Consider the following 18,279-nt stretch of genomic DNA (forward strand, 5'->3'; position numbering starts at 1 on the left):
GACTAAAAGTACCCCAAGACTTAGGAGGCCAACGTTCCTGATATCCGGTAAGCCATCTCCCCATTCTGTGCATCAGCCAGCTGGCTAACCTCCGCACAAGGACGATCGCTCTAACAGGAAGTGTTTCAGATTTCTTTCTCACAGCAAATGGTCTTCAGATGCCACTGACTCGTAGGATGATGGGTGTACACAAGCCCAGTGATCAACATAACGCATCTGTCGGCCACTCCGTCAATTGGTAACAATACGTTTGCCCAGTCTACATCTTGAGTATTCACGAACATGACTCTATCCTTGCGTGACTAGCCCAGCTGAAAACGATGTCTTATCCCCCAGCGCGATTATCGCCGTAAATATAGCAAGGGCAATTTGCTTGTCCCGAAATCCACTTGCATAGCTTGTGTGGCCCGTGGAACCACCTTAAAGCTAAAATCGATTCTTATTCGGATGATCGTCGCTGAAGGATCCATGAGAAACAGCCTCCTGGCTCAAGTTCGAGTTCTGGGGAGTGGGATAACAGAGTGGCTGGCGCCTCCAGACCGATGGTTCTATCAGCCTCTGCGATGCAGCTTTGTCCCAGTGTGGACTATGATTGCCATTCTACGTATTTGCCACGTGTCTCGCAAGATTAGCTTATGGAACTATGATGCTAGACTATAATCGCTTTACCTAGATTGGCTCTTTGTTGTTAGGCAGAAGTTCTCGTTGCGATGGAGACTTGATCGACTTGAGAATAGTTTCGACGGGGCTTCATTTTCAGAATGTGCCGAGTCAGGGTTTATGGGGCTCAACGATAACTCAATCAGTACATACTCCTTTCGCAGTACTAGGATTCTAGAACAAATTTTCTTCCTTACCTATTATTATCTACATGTCCCACAATGTCAATGCAACACTGCATCTGCGGCAGTACACTACACTCGGCAATAGACTGCGCTTACCGAGGTAATAGCACAGCTTTAACGAGCTTGAAAAACCTGTAATCGTGTCGCTGTAAAACCCCTGAAGGTAAGGTTACACGGAAGAATGTCACGGTCCAGTATCCATGTGTCAATCCCCAGTCAACAAGCAGAGGAAACCCGCAAAAGGGAGACTAAGCGCGCACAGCATGGATACTTTTAGTACGGTCCTCAGTCATGGTCTCGAGCACGAAAACGTGTCGCCCACGTGGAAAACCAGAACTAAGAGGGAATGGCCAAGTCTAGAGGTTTCGGAAGAGCGGAACATGGGGCTGAGAGGCTTTGCGAGTCAGTTACGAGAAGCTCGTTTGGGTACGGCTTGATGCGTTGCCGGGTTTTTCTTCGTCCCTAGCCTACTTTTTTTTTTTTTTGAGATGAATGAGAAACGGTATGTTGGATGATATTCTACCGACTTCGGTATTTGTTTCTAGCACTGACTCTTGTAACCGTTATCAGGAAGCCCCGTGCAATGGTCTTGGCTGGTTGACCCACAACCATAACGCGAGATTGCGCTTCCTTCTGGAGAACAACTTGAAATGGGGAGTTTTCCACTCCGTCAGCGCGTATATAATTGGCAGGTTACGACTGAGACGTTTGAGAAGCTGTGGATCTGGTATCGGAGTTAATGCAATGGCTGTTCAGCACCAATGGTACGTACTCTGATCAGATCTCATGAATAGGGTTCGTTCGATCGCCGTGAAGCTACGAAGCAATCCCCAGGGTTCCACGTGGAATAACCTTCTTGTTCAAAGTATCGGCCTCATTTCAGCCTGAGCACAGATCCCAGTACGAACAATTAGTAACAGAACCAGCAGCTCATCTCCCACGCGAGAGTGACGTCGGACCTTTATGAAGCATCTCAAGTCATGCTACTTTAGCGCTCGACGGCTGATTTTAGCTTACGACCGGTGCATAAGTGGTGCCACAACGTCCTTGCGTTGGGTCGGAAACCCTTTTCCAAGGGTCACTGGCGCCAACGCAGTCCATTCGATGAACATCTGGGGCCGGCAGCGGAGGATCGCCACGTCCAAGCAAATGAGATTTGATCAATTGAGACTAAGAGTTATTAGTGTTGGAGAAGAAAAAACAAAGGAAAGGAAGTAGAGATGGCACGGCCTAGGGCGATTCCTGCTGGGCTAGTCAAGTGTTTACAGTGGGCTCAGAAATCTGCAGGGTACAGGATGGCTGGGTTCGGGAAGAACAGACCCATGGATGGCTTAAAACAGTAACACTGGCAGAGAAAACTTGCGATACAGGACAAGTGAAACAGGAAAACTCAACACCTCGGTTATCCAAAACGCACCATGGAACGAAAACATGCATGGTAATCTACAATTCGGGTCAAGGGAAGATCTCGGTGATCTCCGCGAGTAACAACAGATGAGCAGATTGACGAATAAAGACGGAGTGGAAATTGTCAGATTTAATTTGCTTTATCCCACTGTTAGTGTGGTAGTGTAGCGCAGCTTTGAGCCTCAAGCCACTCGGTTTTTAGCTCAGTCAGGCTCCAATTCTCTACTCTGTAAGGTGGTCAAGCATAGCATGAGCAGGTAGTGTCTCAGCCGGCGGCTCCTAATTAGCGCCACAACGCTAAGCCGTAGAATATCGGACATCATGGGTGTTCCGCAGTCAGCGGAACCGCAAGCAGTAAATTGCAGAGATGAAAAGTGGGTGAGCGGATGTGGTAAACAATATGCTGATCTGCAGCTATGAACAGTAGTCATGCTGTCATGTTCAGCTTCTTGCCAGGTTCTGCACAGAGGGATAAGGTGAAATATCTGGTTGCTTTGTTTGTATCTGTAGGTTATCGAGGTGATTACTTTTCTCGGCTGCCCGGGCAAAACAAAACTTGATCTAGCCCAGACTTCTTGATGCACAATTTTGCTCTGGTTTGCCACGATGTTTGAGATTTTCAAGGACAAGGGTCTTGTTTTTAGGCGGCAGCAAAACGGTAATTGGCTGAAAATGGTATGCCGAGGCTCCAAAGGAATAATGCTAAACTAGAGACGACCTAGACGGAAACCTTGTTGCTTCCATGGAGTCAGAGTCTCTGTATTAGAAAGGAGAAGCCGGCCTCCGTCTCACAATGGTTCCCGGTGGGAATAAACAAATATTATGCACAACATGGGCTGAACCATCAGGGCAGAGCCAGTAACAAGGTTCACGACGCATGATTTGTCACTGCAGACGGATCAAGGGACAAGGGTGCAGTATCGTGACATGTTCCGGGACCAATTTACCATGCCGCAACACGTGGATATCGCCGAGCTAATCTTCAACAAGATCTAGTCAGTCGCGTGGACTTGCGGCTTGCCATGTGGTTCTCCGCTTAACTATCTCTCAATGAGGTATCGCACGACGGCCGCACGAGTAATGTATGGCCCCTTTCCTATCTATATTATCTCCGGCTCCGCACCCATGAATTGAGTTACTAACTTGACTGTGCTGTGTGGCAATCTGCGTTTTTTCCCTTTAATTCCAAAGTAATGCTCGATACAACAAGCTTTTCATTGGATAGGCGGGCTTCTATGCACAAATCCAACATGTCGAAAGGAACAGTAACACAATCGTCGTCACGTCTGCTTTGTGCCAACAATGACGACCGGCCGCAGTCCAAGGTTGGTAATTCCCTGTCCGGGTTAAAGCCGGCCGAGCTCTATTCATCCTGAACAAACCGGCTGACACTTCACAGGACCTCCAGGACTTGTTCTCTGCCCTCCTCGCCAGTCTATTACCTCTCGTCCCTCACCGTGTCCGCTTTATCAAGATGGAACACACATTCCTCGCAGAAGATGCTATTCGCAACCTCGGTAACCTCAAACTGACCCAGTCAAATCGAATGCCCGATCCCAACAACCCCTTGGGCACTGTTGTATCCACTTCCACAACCACCTTTTCCATGAACCAAGCCACAGCCCGAAACCTATGCCAACAATTCGTCGATGCCCGCTATATCGAGTCCGCCGACGGCAAGCCTGATCAGCTATTCAAGCTAGGAGGAGTATGGAGGCCAACATCAAAGGGTATCACTATCTTCGACTGGTTCTGCCAATCCAACGGACTGTACCAGGAACAGATGAGTGAACTGCACTGTCTCATCCATGGGCCTCTGTTGTATCTGGAGCGTGATTCCAAGACCGATGTCTGCCACGTCGATCGGGCAACAACGGAAGTGGTTTTCTGTCGACTAATCGGCGTTGACGGTCGGGGAAAGAAGGGTCACCTGTCCGAAGGCGCTGTAGGCATCAGGATGCAACCCGAGCGCAAGATAAACAACCGCACATACCATGACACATTCACCGGTTCATCCGTGGCAGAGTGGTTACGAGACAACACAACATGTGTCGATCTACGAGAAGCCGTCAACATGGCAACCCACTTTGTTCACTACAACCTCATCGAGTCGGTCAACGCCGACCTGGTCTATATGAACCAGTTTGCCGCCTGCAAGCTCTTCCAACCCACACCCGTCGCCATATACCAGCTCTCTGAGCGTGGTCAGGACCTCGTCGAAACCAGCTCTTCCAGTCGTGGCTCATCACAAGGCAAGACCGACTCTTCATCAGCAAAGGGAGGCGTCAATGAGAGCAACCGACACAAGCTTGAGAAGATCTTGCTTGACCCCACACTACGTCTACTGTTCCGTGAGAACCTTCGTGAGACATACTGCGAGGAGGGTCTTGCCTTCTACGAGCAAGTCGACGTTATTATCCGTGATGCCAAGTCCTTACTCGAGAGCGAGAATAAAGAAACAGAAATGAACGAGCTCCTATCAACAGCTCACGTCATCTTCAACACCTTCCTCGCCCCCGGTTCACCACGAGAAGTCAACGTGAACCACAAGATCCGATCAAGCCTTATGCAGCGCATGACACAGGCACAGTCCCTTGACGCGACAGTGGCAGACACCTTGAAAGAGGTGACATCTTTGCTTGAGACCGCCCATGATGCGGTCTTCAAGCTGATGGCTACCGTAAGTTACTCCGCTTCTTCTCATATGATCTTAGACTAACATTGTAACCAGGACTCGGTACCCAAGTTTCTCAACAACCCCGCAGCCGAAAGCCGACTGGTGCAGGCTGGTGTCCGATAATCCGATAACACATACCATGATGCATTGGAGAGGTTTCCTAGTATTTCGTCAAGCAAGCGAGCATGGCATATTGGGTTGCGAACAACAGCGCAACGCAGCATGCCACCCCTACATTACATTATCTTAATGTTTTCAATATTTTCCTTTGTCGCAAAAGTGGTGTATGATGGTTCAGAATAACTTCGGATAGAACGAAGCATAGACTAGAAGAGGATTAGACGGGACAGTTGGATGATAGACCCTATGGTGAGCCAAGGTGGTGGGTTGCAGAGAAGCGAAGGAGCAGCCGTGGCCATGAGTCTTCAAGACTTATCAGTGGATGATAAACAATCTTAAAATTAGAAAGGGCTCTGGTGCCACCAATAAAAATAAATAAACATTTTTAAATATTGACTCTATGCAATTGAATTGTGTTGTGTATCCACGATGCATTGAGGGTGAAACACTGAATACATGAGACGAACCACGTCTGTCTTCTTGCCAACCGTGTGGCGTCAAGCAGACAGCATCACTCATCAAATATCCGTGACCCCACGTCCTGGTTGCTCATTAAGTGGCCAATAGTCACCGTAACCCTCATCCCAAAGATCTTGACGTCGATAGTCACCACCCGCCACCACGCATTCCCATCCATCAAACGTCTCCTCTCTACAATTGACTGGCCATTCGGGGCTATAAGAGTTGGCGTACCACTTGGCATCTTGTTCCTGGAATTCAATCCAATAATTATCGCGCAGCCAATACTGATATTTTTCCCGAGGCATATCAAACGCCCAGCTTGAAAGCTCGCCCTCACCCTTCTCAAGACGTATGTCATCGATTGATACCCTAGCAATATCCCCAGTTCGAAGGCGGCTGCTACAGAATACTGCGACAACGAGAGGAGAAACGCCGACCTTGGTGTACATGGGCACCGTGACACTTTGGTAGCGCATGTGTTCGTGACGAAGTATGTGTGGATGTTCTCCCGCTTTTGCGAATATGGGATATGTCACGATCATGTCGCCTAGAGTAATAGCGATGAAGCAGGGTTTTTTCTGGGTGACCCCTTTCATTTCGACAAAGCGGTAGCTGAACGTGAGGTAATAGACCCGATGGCCTTTGAGGTTTTTGAGGTGTACAGAATAGACCTCGGGTCGTTGTGCTGGATCGCTGATTGTAAACAAGCTGTAGTCATGTCAGTTGAAAGGTATCTGTGGGCTCTTATCCCTCACACTCACAGAGAGTTTCTCCCCCTACGAGAAAGAGAGTAATTCTTTGCAACCTCGACGCGGTTCCCAACCAACTTCCAAGGTTTTCCCATGTTTAGCTCAAAGCCTGGATTGGGTATATAAACCTTGGGGCCCCTCAGCGTGCCATTTCGTTCCATCGCCAGCAGTCGTTCTGATTTAGGCCCGAATTTCGGCATCCATATCACATCTCTTTGCCAGTAAAGATACAACCAATATCTTAACTCTGTATCAAGCTGCTCAAAAAATGGTATAGAGGCTACTGCTGTAAACAGCACCCAAAACACGTAGGTGAGACGCATGGCGGTAGTGTCAGTGGAACTTGAGAAATTCCGCTGATGACCTGGCAAGACACTAAAGAGGGTAATCCAGTGTATATGGGTATGCTTAGGGGTACTTATAGGGGATATCAAACAGCGTAAGGGACGTGAAATGCTGGAGGCTGGGCCTATGATTGAAGCTTGTCGGGATAATGGGCTCAAATCGGGCACTACTAGACAACCGTTCACCTATCGAGAAACGCCGGCGATGGAGTCTTTGAATTGTTTAAGTCAGTTCACTGGCTATTTTCCCGCTCAAACTTCCGACCAGTGCCATTTTCCAGTATTGCGACGACTTCATCTTGACACGAAACTTTAGCACCTTCAGTACCTCGCGTGTCGTGTATCGTCCGATTCGCAACCATCTCACTGAGCCATTTAAAAGGTTCGGGCAAACCTTCTCCTGTGTGTATGTTGGTTCCAAAAACTGCCTTTGTGGTGTTAACAAACAGAATCGGCAGTTTTTCTGATAACTTACATGTGGTCGAGCAGCAAGTGCAGATGATGCTTGATCAAAGAAGAAACTTTCCGTTTCCTGTACAGCCTCAATATCCTATAAATATGTTAGCGGAAGCAAAAACACTCAGACATGACAGACAGACATTTGGACCTCGATTATTGGCCAGTATGAGGAGAGGTACATCCTTGGGCATGCCGTCTCTGTGATCGACTTTGACTATCAACTCCTCTCTCGACTCTACGTGTATGTCACAATCATTGGCATCGACGACCCAAACAACAGCATCTGCTTGGTTAAAGAATGCTCTTTCCACTGTGTGGAATCCACTGGGTCGACTTGCACCAATATTCATGACATGAAAAGTAACGTTGCCACATCTGTAAATGTCGACATGACAAACTGTGAACATGGTAAAAGTTGTCACATGCTTAACATTGGATGCGAGATGCTTTCGGAGTAGAGTTGACTTTCCAGTGTTGTGGAGACCAGCGATTAAAATTCGATGGTAGCTCGGTAGATTACTGAATAGGTTTGTGAGAGGCGTTGGTTCATTATCGGGTTTGAGGAGGCCGATGGCAGCGAGTGCATCTCTGAGGTAGAAGCCAGGCATTGTAGGGGGCCTTCACTCAAGACTCGGTGGTTGTCTACACAGGGTATAATGAGAGCAACAGTCGGATGTATAGGTTGGGAAGGATTGCCCGACAAAGACCTGTTCTTCTTAGTCTCGCGTTTGCTTATGGGCAAATGTTTGATAGACAAGACGCTATCATCAAAGAGTCATCTGATTGGTCGCTTATACGCTATGGATGATTCTGATTGTCAGCCACTCGAACCTGACAAAGATTGTTTGCGTAGATACGTATTGTATGTAACAGACTCGATTAGTTGTATATCTTGTATGACAGGAAATGAGTCTCAATGAGTCACCGGCGTGCTCTACCCAGTATCTGCTATATAATTCACAGCCTCTCCTTCTGCCTGACGTGGGGTGACTGGACATGACGCAATGATGACTCAGCACTGATAGACTTGCTGCCCTCCAAATCCACGATTCAACTAGAAGAATAAATCTCCTCCACACTTTACGAGCCCCAGCCCAGGCTTGGAAGCTCACAACACCCCTGCCTCATCTCATCCAATCCTTCTTTCAATCATGTTCAAGCGCAAGCCCGACATCAGAAACCTTGCGCCTTTGCGCTCCTCGGATCGACGAAAACTCGCCGATCAAATCATTCGCGACTACCAAGTCCCTCTTCCAGAGCAGTCTGACGATGCTTCATCAACAAGCACGCTGTCATCTCTGCGCAACTCACTGCTGCCAGATTCCACTTCATCCGCGCGCTTTATCACACCTACAGAGCAGGGAACCGTCTACATCGGAGCCCACCCTGATCAAGAGGAGCGCGTTCTTTGGTTCCAGACTGGAAAGAACCCCCGCTTGATACCGACTGTCTACACCTTGTGGCGCAACCCTAATCTCATCCCGCTTCTACACACACCCGACTTTGTCGTCGACGAGAAGCTCAAACATGGTGCCGATCTCATGGTTCCCGGTTTGGTGAAAGCTAAAGGCTTCGCCTGGGATAAGCGAGCCACCACAGGCGCTGTTGTGGCTGTCGCTGGTCTCCAGAACCCCACGGTGCCTATCTGGGTCGGAACCTGTCAAATCGATGTGCAAAACCTTCCCGACGATTTACAGGGACAAAAGGGCGTAGCAGTCAAGGCTCTCCACTGGGCTGGCGACGAATGCTGGAGCTGGAAGTCGCTCGGCAGTGGAGGTATTGATCCACCTTCAAACCTAGAAGGATGGATCGGTCTTGATGCAGGGCTCGCATCGCAACTTGGTAAGGTGTCATTGGAAGACGAAAGCAAAGCAGCAGAGCCATCGCCTAGCAACCAACTTGAGGAACCGCAAGCTACGATAGATGATGCAAACGATGCGAATGATGAAGACGACGAACAAGAACCAACGACAAGAGAGATCGACAATGCATTTCACCAAGCCTTCCTCTATGCCGTCCACAAAGCGAAGCAGTCTGGTAGCCCACCTCACTATGGCCTGGATTTTCCACTGCAGCCATCCTTCATCATCGCTAGCATGATCCAGCCCAACCTCCGATCTCAAAGTCGACATTACAACATCAAGAAGACATCCTGGAAGAATGTGAAGAAGTTCATCAAAGAACTGCACAAGCAGAAGCTTGTGCTCACAAAGGACCGAAATGGAGGCGAAACAGTCATTCTTGATATCGACTTTGACGATGCCCAAATCAGCGGTTTCCGACCTTATCGATTGCCGACGCCCAAAGCCCCGGCTGCCGAGGGTGGTGCTTCCACCGGAGATGCAGGCCAGTCATCGAACAGCAGCACATCTTCTGGACAGAGGATTAATATTCAATTTGTCTACCGCCCATCCTCCAAGCTCGTGCCGACCCTCCTACCTTCAAAGACCGACTTCTACAGCGCGCAAGAAATTTCAGCAGCTTTGAAGTCGTACATTGATGGACATCCCGAACTGGGAGGCCAAGGAAACTCTAGCGTCAAGCTGGATCCGTTCATCGCCAACGATATTCTGGGCAACAGACCAACTGACGACGATCGCAGCTGGCTTGCGGCAGGACGAATCACACGCAGCGCCCTCCAAAAGCGAGTCCTCGAAGACACTCACCTGTGCCAGCCATTCCATATCATCTCGCAAGGGCGACCCTCAGCTGACCAAAAGCCCAAGGCTGGATCGCCGCCTCGCATCCTCATCACGATCGAGAAGCGAACCGGTACAAAGGTTGTCACCAAAATTTCCAACCTCGAGCCTTTCTTTATCGACCCTCATGTGCTCGCGCCTGAACTTCAGAAGAAGTGTGCGGGATCGGCAAGCGTGGGCCAGGTCGCTGGCGCGAAACCTGGATCGATGGAAGTTGTTATTCAGGGTGACCAACGCAAGATCATCACAAGTGACATTTTGGGAAAGAGGGGAATTGACATGAAGTGGGTGGACACTGTGGATAAGACAAAGCCCAAGAAGAAGTCATAGAGGTAAGGACTGGGGGCGAGCAATATTAATCGGTTGACAGGCTCAAGTGGGCATGGAGATGTAGAATGAGGCAGTCATGAAACAGTCAAGGAAGCAATAAAAATATCATGCAGTTGACGTAGAAGACTTATGTGTATGGACGTGTTGCTAAAACGTGCAAAAATATGAGGCACACCCGATTCGAACGGATAACCTTCAGGAATCACCGGCGGAGTTTCGAGGCGAACCTCGAAACATTGCTGGAATCTGACGCGCTACCGTTGCGCCAGCGCCCCATTAATTGGGAAGAAGGGTAACAATTATGATATATATCCTCGATATTAATAAAGAACGTTGCATTCATCAATGGCGCAACTAGAAAATATGACAAGACAAATGGAATATATTATTATGGATAAAGCTCGTAAAGGCTTCACTGATCTTATGTTATAGATCTTACAATTTGGCTCCGTCCTTCACCGCTGTGACAGCAAAAGGGTTCGCAGTAAACGTTCCATCAGGGTCAGCCCTTGCCCTCGTCTTGCCCAGCCTCTTGTACTTGTCTGCATCCTCATAGTATGCCTGCCAGATCTCAGGCTTGCTCATATCCCAATCACCCCATGAGCCCCAAAGCACACGTCTGTCCTTCTTGCTGAATGGACTGTTCGGTCCGATCATGATCGAGTCATTCTTAGCCTGCCAGTTGACAGCATATTGCTTGTACTGGTCACCGGGGTCGTGGAAACAGTCGAGGGTCTGCACGACTGTCGAGTCCCTCCAGCTGTACGAGGTGCCGTTGTCTTTGTTGGCGAAGAATCGAGAATTCTGGCCTCCGAAACATTGAATCTGAACAGAGAGCTTACAATGATCGTAGACTTCTCCTTCCTTGTCAGACTTGTCATTTCCAAGCTTCTGTTGGGGATTATAGATCAGATCCAAGCGCTTGACAGTGGCATCTACCCATCCGTCCTTTTGGAGTGTCTGCGACTTGGTTGCGTATGTGCGCTTGACATAGGGAAGATCGAACTCTCTTGCCTTGGGGAAGATCCACTTTCCAGTAAGTTTAGCCATACTCTCATCAAATTCCTCGATACGGAGGGTATGGTTCTTCCAGTCCTTCTGGAAGTCACGGAACTGCTGAAACCACTTGTCCACGGTAGCATCATACTTGTCGGTCTTGTTGATGGGACACCATTGGGCGTAAAGAACAATGACTGCAGGAAAGCTACCGTTAAGCAGGTTGAGCACCTCTTGGCTGAGGGCGTTCTTGATCTTGTTTTGAACCTTTTGCCAGATAGTGTCATCTTGCATCGAAGGGAACAGCATAGTGATGGGGAACTCTGTGCTGAGAACACTGCAGCATAGATCGTACCCACGAGGTGCTGTACCTTCGTCGGACATCTTGGCAATGGTACCAAGAAGACGAGAAAGAACCTTGGGCTCATATAGCCATAGACCCTTCAACCCATGAGGTCCTTTGAAGTTGTTGGGTCCGGCGACAGTACCCATGTAGCTTGCACCGCGGTACACTTCAATAGTGTAATGGGTGATGATGCCGAAGTTACCAGGGCTTCCTCCTAATATAGCGTAAAACAGCTCAGAATCACTCTTCTTGGTGACTTCTTGGATAGAGCCGTTGTGATCAACCATGCGGATGCTGATGATGTGGTCACCGAAGAGACCAAAGCTACGTCCGAGTTGACCATAGCCACCGGTCTGACCATGTCCACCAGTGCATACATAGGCGCATTGCCCGTGCGGGACGAACAAGTCGTTGTGCCGAAGGTAGGCATTGAAGTCTTGTAACCGGTTGCTTACACCGATGTACACCAAAGCTCTGTCTTCGGGAATACCAGGGGCATCAATCACCATCATGTCCTTGTATGTGTTGGAAAGGTCAATCTGGATATTCTTGCCGCCAGTAGATGAAGCACCGCTGTACTGGTGCCCGCCGCTCTTGACAGCAACAGATACTTTGTTGTCCTTTGCCCATTGAACAACTTTGACGACATCATTGTCTTCCTTTGGCTGGACGATAAGGGCCGGGTTCATGTCATGGTCAACCTGGTGGGATGAGGTGGCATATTGTTGATTGAAGTATTCATAGTCGTGTTTGCCGATGGATGGGCCATCGCGGGAGTATTGCATCCCAGTAAAGTCTTTAATTTTGAACATGATGCTTTAAGTGAAGAGTAGATGGGTTTATTGAATGAGTGGTAATGATGGGAACCTATGTTGCTCAACTCGACTGCTTTTTATACTTCGTCCTGTGATCCCCACACAGTTGAGAAGGGTCCGAGGCTGTGCAACCGGCTGGTAGGCTACGGAAACATAACAGAATGTGATGGAGTCTGTCCTACATGAAAGATGACCCGACATTCCTAGAGCGTTAAGACACGCATTGTGGCTGCCTTGGTAGCTGGAACTATCAATGCTAAAGTCGGCTATCCAGTAGCCTCGTTGACGCTGGCTTCACCAATGAATTCGCCAATCCAGAAACAGATACAGGGTCCTAGATCAAGCCCATGCGAGAATATGACTGTAGCCCAACTATCACTACATGTCAGGCGCAATCGCTGTGATTTGAATTGACCAGTACTTCCACTGTAGCACAAACTGAGAGGTCGGCAATTTCTCAGCCAGCCACTATTTCTCACCACCATCAGCTTGTTTCAACCAGTTTCAACCCCGCCTCCCCCTCATTTCGGACAAGCTTCCAGTAGTCGCACAAAAAGAGCGATCAATTCCAGACTGTTTGCGGGGTTTGGTATGCGGTAAGAGACTATCCATATCCGGTATCAAGATTCAAACCATGTAATCAATCTATCTACCCAAGGCTGAGTCCAAGTATTTCTATTGGTGCCAGGATCGGGATGGGATCACCATTCTGGTGCCTAATACGCCCGCATGATTGGCTTCGGAGCAGTTTCAAGCAATGCAGTCAGTTTTGCGGCTGAAGAGCATGAGACAAACTGCATAGACGCGAGGTATTGGCCGAATTGGTGGATAACGTAAGACAGAAGTAAAGACACTGAAGTCTTTCAAGTGAGGTTGCCCCTGGCAGACGCTGGAGCCGATACACTTGCAGGGATAACATAGGCTCTTCAGTATTCGATCTAAGGAACCTTTGACAGCTATGTTGTTACCGGCCCCCAAGATGCACAACGTGCCTACATTAGCGGTCCCAACCACGTTCAACAGTGACTAAGATGATACGCATCTCGTGGTATCCTTACCTAAAGTTTAATGGTACTTTGGGGACACGTAATACTATACAAGCGGCGGCTTTTGTAAACGGTGCGGCTGACCGGCAAGAATGTGCCGTCTCTAAAGGCCGATGCAAGGGAGATCAAACATGACCCAAAGCTGACAACATCTCAACATACAAGTGCCAGGCGACTATAAACCCCGTATTGCTCTCGAAACTAAGCATTAATTAGCTTTAGCCACAGAAATTCAACCTCAATCTACAGAGCATCCAATTGCATCCGTTGGGGGTTAGTGCTGCCGTAAATACCGGTCTAGACCAAGCCCCCAGATCAGCGTTACTGGATACGAATTTCACAATTCCTATTGTGGAAGCCACTTTTGGGTTTCCGCCGTCTTAGCGAGAGTTAATCCATAGGTTCGTGACTATCGGATTGGATGGCCTAGGTTCGGCCCGGATTGCTATCCTACAGTACTGGAATGAAATGTCAGAAATAAGAAGAATTTAGAACGGTGAGATACATGTGATGGGAACTTTGTTACGAAACTCTCCGTTTTGCCGTTGGAATGGACTCGTGTTACTGTAGCTGTCGTATTAGTGGTCAGCATGATCAAGAGACGCGTTATTGGCTTACCGCCGTTGGGCAACGGAGGTAAGTCACGGTGTCTATCAAGCCCCTGGTTTAGAAAGGATATATAGATTATATATAACAGGCATCTAGCATTACCTGCATCGGCAATGAAATTTTCAACCAATACTTCTCCCAATAAAGATTACAGAAACAACATTATTTCATCATGATGCTCCCAATCGCTCCCGTCGTCCCCATGGATCTGGGTGATGATTTCAAGTTCGGCCCAACTGTGCTTGACCCCATTCAACCAGAGGACAATGATGATCTTGTCCAGATCAATGGGTTTACCAGCGTTCAGACCACGGGTGGCGATGTCGCTCTGTCGCAGCTGGGTGTCTTGGCACAGTTCCATGGTACCTATGCTGGTTTTGGTTTTAACAACATCTTCAGACCCAATGGCACAAAGACTCCTACCCCTCTTCCCATTCTACCCCCGTCCGAAGACCCAAATGACAACATCCTGCAGCTCAACCTCACCAGTGAATCTATGACGTTCAGTAAGGGGCTTACTGATGTGCCTAATCGCGGTTTGGACACACAAGCTGATCTGATGCTGAACGGCGTGCCATACACTCAGACGATTACCGATATCACTGAGATTGTGGCACCACCGAAGAAGCAGCCAGTCATTCACTTTGAGCCTGGTCTCTGGATGCATGTGCCTGCCAGCCAGGAGATGCCTGTCCTTCCGGCTTCACTGTCACGCATGGCTTCTATTCCCCATGGGACATCTATCAATGTTCAATGTTTCCAACCTACCGTCACAACACAGAGTGCACCAAACATCCCATCAGTCGACATAACTCCTCTCATCGTCGGCAGCACCCAGACTGTTGGTTTCAGGAGCCAAACTGCTACCAACAACAACACCCATCGCCTTCCTCAAGACCTGTCGACTTTCATGGAAGCCGGCACCATCACACAGGATATTCTGACTGACCCCAACACTGTTCTCCGTAATGCCAACAAAGGCAAGACTATTGTTCAAAGCACCTCCTTTTCAGTGTCTTCTATTCCCGAGAGCTCTGATCTTGGCGGAGGTACTAGCAACATTGGCTTCCTCATCGGTGCTGACGGTGGTGCAAGCACTGCTAGTGTCCAGGCCAGAAGTGGCAATGCAAACGCAGTCAAGGTCACAGCCCAGTACTGGCTCTCAAAGATCCGTACCACGATTGATCTACCTGTGGTAGACATCAAGGTTGACAAGAAGAAGACTGTGTCTCCAGCATCTTCCGGTCCTAGAGATGCGGTACCCAAGTTCGTGGTTGACATGAATGTCCCGGCTGCCAAGACTGTTAACATCGAGTATACCCAGATTCAGTATTCGCAGACTGTCTTTTTGGACTTTAACGGTCTCAGCTGGCCGCATGTCACCGTTGGAACTCTCGCTCCTGTGGCTGGTCATCGCCTCTCACGGGTTCTTGTTTCTAACTAGACACCACTCTTCTACTTCGATCCGACAGTGGCTTGTAAATGTTGGTGATGTCTTTCCAACGGAGTTTATTTTCTGCAATAGTCTATTTCATATCTCAATAGCAATAACTGGACGTTTTATTTTGGCTTCCTGGCTTTGCATGCGATAATAACTACAAAATGAGTATGCGCCACATTCCTATTGTCGTGTGCCTATCTAGTAGTGAAACACTGTATTATATCAAAACCCCTTTCGTAGCTTCCATCATCTCAAAATGACGGGCGATCGGTATGGTTGAGTCTAGAGGTTTTATCGTCACTGACAAACAAGACGAACCACTAGGCGTGGTATTCCTGACTCTCGGACTCTCGGGGTGAGACATACGCCACCTGGACAGATGTCTTGGTTGGATGATGTGCTGGCTAGCCACCTTCCTAAACAAGACACTCCAGTAGCTTCGGATGGACTTTTATGTAGCATCGAACCTCCAAGAGTGATTAAACGATCACAAGAGCATCTTTCCGTCTGTGGATATCATCGTCTCGGTTTTTCTCCGCAATAGCTCCTTGGCAGTTGTCGGTAGTTGTGCTACGCCAAGGAAGATTGGCGAATAGATAACTCATTCATTGCATCAGAATATTTACAGCAATCACAGACAACCTTTGCTGTTGTTTTGAGATATCAATATCACATGCAAGGTTAAGCGATAACTTCATCAAATCTCTAGATCCCCAGTGTCATTTGCTACCTGACGAGCAGAGAGTAATCGGGTGCCGCCGTCACGCCCCTACAAATACCACCTTACTCTGCAACGATCATGTCAACACTCCCGACTGTACGCAAAAGCATGCTTTAGGGTTGTATCGATTATCGGTTATCAAATGATTTACCTTACCTTATCTACACAATCATCTTGATTCAACTCTACACTATCTCAACATCCACCAAACTTGTTCTCGCGTGCAAAGGGAAAGTCAATGCGACGACATCCATCAAGTGGCAGGATCACCGGGTATTTGTTATCTCAGATATTGTTGTTCTATAGGGCTAGCCTGGTATTATGTCCGAGCGCTATCACTCTATAGCCGGATGCGATCTGTGATCGGCGTGGGAAATGAAACAAGATTGCAACGTTGCAAGCCCGCATGTCTGGTTTGGCTCCTCTCTGTTTACGCTATCGTCCCTCGGACCTGATCTTGATATTCTTTTGTCGCATTCCACGACAGTCACTTGAGCGGTGATACTGACCACAACAATGACCATTTTTCAGATCGAAACTTGCATCGCCTTCGCAGACCCTGCTGAGAACGGCCGATGACTCGGCAGTGTGATGAATCTGCTATCATCATGATAATCAGTTTAAAACGATTATTTGACTGGTTTTCTATGTATAAAATGAAGGGTAAAGCCGAGTATAGATACAATAATCACAGCAAGCAATATCAGTTCTCTAACTACAACACACTACTTTTACAAATATTTTTCATCTTACCTCGTCAACATATTCACAATGGTTGCCCGTGAAGACATCCCTACCAACGTTCCTGACCTTGTCGTTGCAGATCTCAACGGTGAAGATGAGGTTTCCGAGCAAGCAACTGGCTCTGTGAATGCAGTGTACTTTGTCAACTGGTGGGTAGCATTTACGCCCAGTTCACGGACGCTTTCCGCTAACATCATTAAGGGGGATCTACGGCCGAAACTACCAGCCCATGAACCTGCCCGCTTCCCAGCTCACTCACGTGCTTTATGCATTCCTGAATGTGAGAGCCGACGGAACAGTGTAAGATTATCTTTACTTATTACGGTTCATCTACTCACACTTTTTAGTTATACCGGCGACTCGTACGCTGACCTCGAGAAACACTACACTGGTGACTGTAAGTTCCTTTACTCAACCTTGACCCTTCATCACTAATCATCTCGTTTCAGCCTGGGAGGAGCCCGGTACCAATGCATACGGATGCGTCAAGCAACTCTTCCTCCTCAAGAAGGCCAACCGCAAACTGAAAGTCATGCTCTCCATTGGTGGCTGGACATGGTCAACCAACTTCCCAGCAGCTGCCAGTACCGCCGCCACCAGAGCCACTTTCGCCCAGAGCTCCGTTGCTCTTATGAAGGACTGGGGCTTTGACGGTATCGATGTCGACTGGGAGTATCCTGCCAACGACACTGACGCCAACAACATGGTTCTTCTCCTCCAGGCTGTGCGCAAGGAGCTAGACACTTACTCAAAGCAATACGCGTCTGGATACCACTTCCAGTTGTCTATCGCTGCACCTGCTGGCCCGGAGAACTATGGAAAGCTCAAGATGAAGGAGCTCGGCTCCGTTCTTGATCACATTAATCTCATGGCATACGATTATGCGGGTGCTTGGAGCGCCTTCTCTGGTCATCAAGCTAACAAATATGCCAATGCCAAGATCCCCAACGCAACACCTTTCAACACTGACCAAGCTGTCAGTGCTTATGTTGGTGGCGGTGTACCTTCTGGAAAGATGGTTCTCGGCATGCCCATCTACGGTCGCGCATTCCAGAACACTGGAGGTCTTGGACAAGGTTATTCTGGCGTCGGATCCGGCAGCTGGGAGAACGGCATTTGGGACTACAAGGTCCTTCCTAAGCCTGGAGCCAGCCTCGTTTACGACCGCGATGCCCAAGCTTCCTACAGCTACGATGCTAATACCAAGGAGCTCATCTCATTCGACACGCCCGGTATGGTCGAGAACAAGGTTCTTTATGTGAAGAACAAGTCTCTCGGAGGAAGCATGTTTTGGGAAGCGTCTGCTGATAAGACTGGGGCTGATTCTCTCCTCGGTACCAGCGCTAAGAAGCTTGGTTCTCTGGACAGCACCACCAACTGTCTCACATACCCCAACTCCCGATATGCCAACATCGCCAAGGGACTCAACTAGGGAGACTATAAAGCTACCTATGACAAGGTGCACACGG

At 48.5% G+C, this 18,279-nt stretch overlaps 7 protein-coding genes and 1 non-coding gene across 8 annotated transcripts; 4 read left to right on the top strand and 4 right to left on the bottom strand.

The window, feature by feature from the left end:
* Positions 1-3,418: 3,418 nt before the first annotated feature.
* On the top strand, positions 3,419-5,052 carry FGSG_03597 (uncharacterized protein; the record flags this gene model as incomplete). The annotated part of the gene is made up of 3 exons (XM_011323806.1): positions 3,419-3,577; positions 3,652-4,932; positions 4,984-5,052. Exons 1-3 carry the CDS (start codon positions 3,503-3,505, stop codon positions 5,050-5,052), a joined length of 1,425 nt encoding a protein of 474 aa, XP_011322108.1. The 5' UTR covers positions 3,419-3,502.
* Positions 5,053-5,567: 515 nt separating this feature from the next.
* On the bottom strand, positions 5,568-5,987 carry FGSG_03596 (uncharacterized protein; the record flags this gene model as incomplete). Its single annotated transcript, XM_011323807.1, has 1 exon — positions 5,568-5,987. The coding sequence occupies one exon, from the start codon at positions 5,985-5,987 to the stop codon at positions 5,568-5,570; it is 420 nt and encodes a 139-aa protein (XP_011322109.1).
* An 850-nt stretch (positions 5,988-6,837) lies between these two features.
* FGSG_03595 (uncharacterized protein) lies at positions 6,838-7,671 on the bottom strand (the record flags this gene model as incomplete). Its single annotated transcript, XM_011323808.1, has 3 exons — positions 6,838-7,032; positions 7,080-7,154; positions 7,204-7,671. The coding sequence occupies 3 exons, from the start codon at positions 7,669-7,671 to the stop codon at positions 6,838-6,840; spliced, it is 738 nt and encodes a 245-aa protein (XP_011322110.1).
* Positions 7,672-8,214: 543 nt separating this feature from the next.
* Positions 8,215-10,092, top strand: FGSG_03594 (uncharacterized protein; the record flags this gene model as incomplete). The annotated part of the gene is made up of 1 exon (XM_011323809.1): positions 8,215-10,092. One exon carries the CDS (start codon positions 8,215-8,217, stop codon positions 10,090-10,092), a length of 1,878 nt encoding a protein of 625 aa, XP_011322111.1.
* Positions 10,093-10,257: 165 nt separating this feature from the next.
* FGSG_20593 lies at positions 10,258-10,367 on the bottom strand. Its single transcript has one exon. It is a non-coding gene; the product is annotated as a tRNA-Trp (tRNA).
* A 129-nt stretch (positions 10,368-10,496) lies between these two features.
* FGSG_03593 (uncharacterized protein) lies at positions 10,497-12,246 on the bottom strand (the record flags this gene model as incomplete). Its single annotated transcript, XM_011323810.1, has 1 exon — positions 10,497-12,246. One exon carries the CDS (start codon positions 12,244-12,246, stop codon positions 10,528-10,530), a length of 1,719 nt encoding a protein of 572 aa, XP_011322112.1. The 3' UTR covers positions 10,497-10,527.
* A 1,860-nt stretch (positions 12,247-14,106) lies between these two features.
* On the top strand, positions 14,107-15,348 carry FGSG_03592 (uncharacterized protein; the record flags this gene model as incomplete). The annotated part of the gene is made up of 1 exon (XM_011323811.1): positions 14,107-15,348. One exon carries the CDS (start codon positions 14,107-14,109, stop codon positions 15,346-15,348), a length of 1,242 nt encoding a protein of 413 aa, XP_011322113.1.
* Positions 15,349-16,780: 1,432 nt separating this feature from the next.
* FGSG_03591 (42 kDa endochitinase precursor) lies at positions 16,781-18,248 on the top strand. The gene is made up of 4 exons (XM_011323812.1): positions 16,781-16,959; positions 17,012-17,110; positions 17,158-17,207; positions 17,260-18,248. Exons 1-4 carry the CDS (start codon positions 16,838-16,840, stop codon positions 18,240-18,242), a joined length of 1,254 nt encoding a protein of 417 aa, XP_011322114.1. The 5' UTR covers positions 16,781-16,837; the 3' UTR covers positions 18,243-18,248.
* Positions 18,249-18,279: the final 31 nt, after the last annotated feature.

Source organism: Fusarium graminearum, chromosome 2, assembly GCF_000240135.3.
Source record: "Fusarium graminearum PH-1 chromosome 2, whole genome shotgun sequence".
Taxonomy (NCBI): Eukaryota; Fungi; Ascomycota; class Sordariomycetes; order Hypocreales; family Nectriaceae; genus Fusarium; species Fusarium graminearum.

Bases quoted from the DNA above. Each gene is read 5' to 3' on its own strand.
- FGSG_03591 (XM_011323812.1), top strand. From the start codon at position 16,838: ATGGTTGCCCGTGAAGACATCCCTACCAACGTTCCTGACCTTGTCGTT. The intron at 16,960-17,011 runs GTGGGTAGCATT...AACATCATTAAG, and splicing joins GCAGTGTACTTTGTCAACTG to GGGGATCTACGGCCGAAACT. The intron at 17,111-17,157 runs GTAAGATTATCT...CACACTTTTTAG, and splicing joins GTGAGAGCCGACGGAACAGT to TTATACCGGCGACTCGTACG.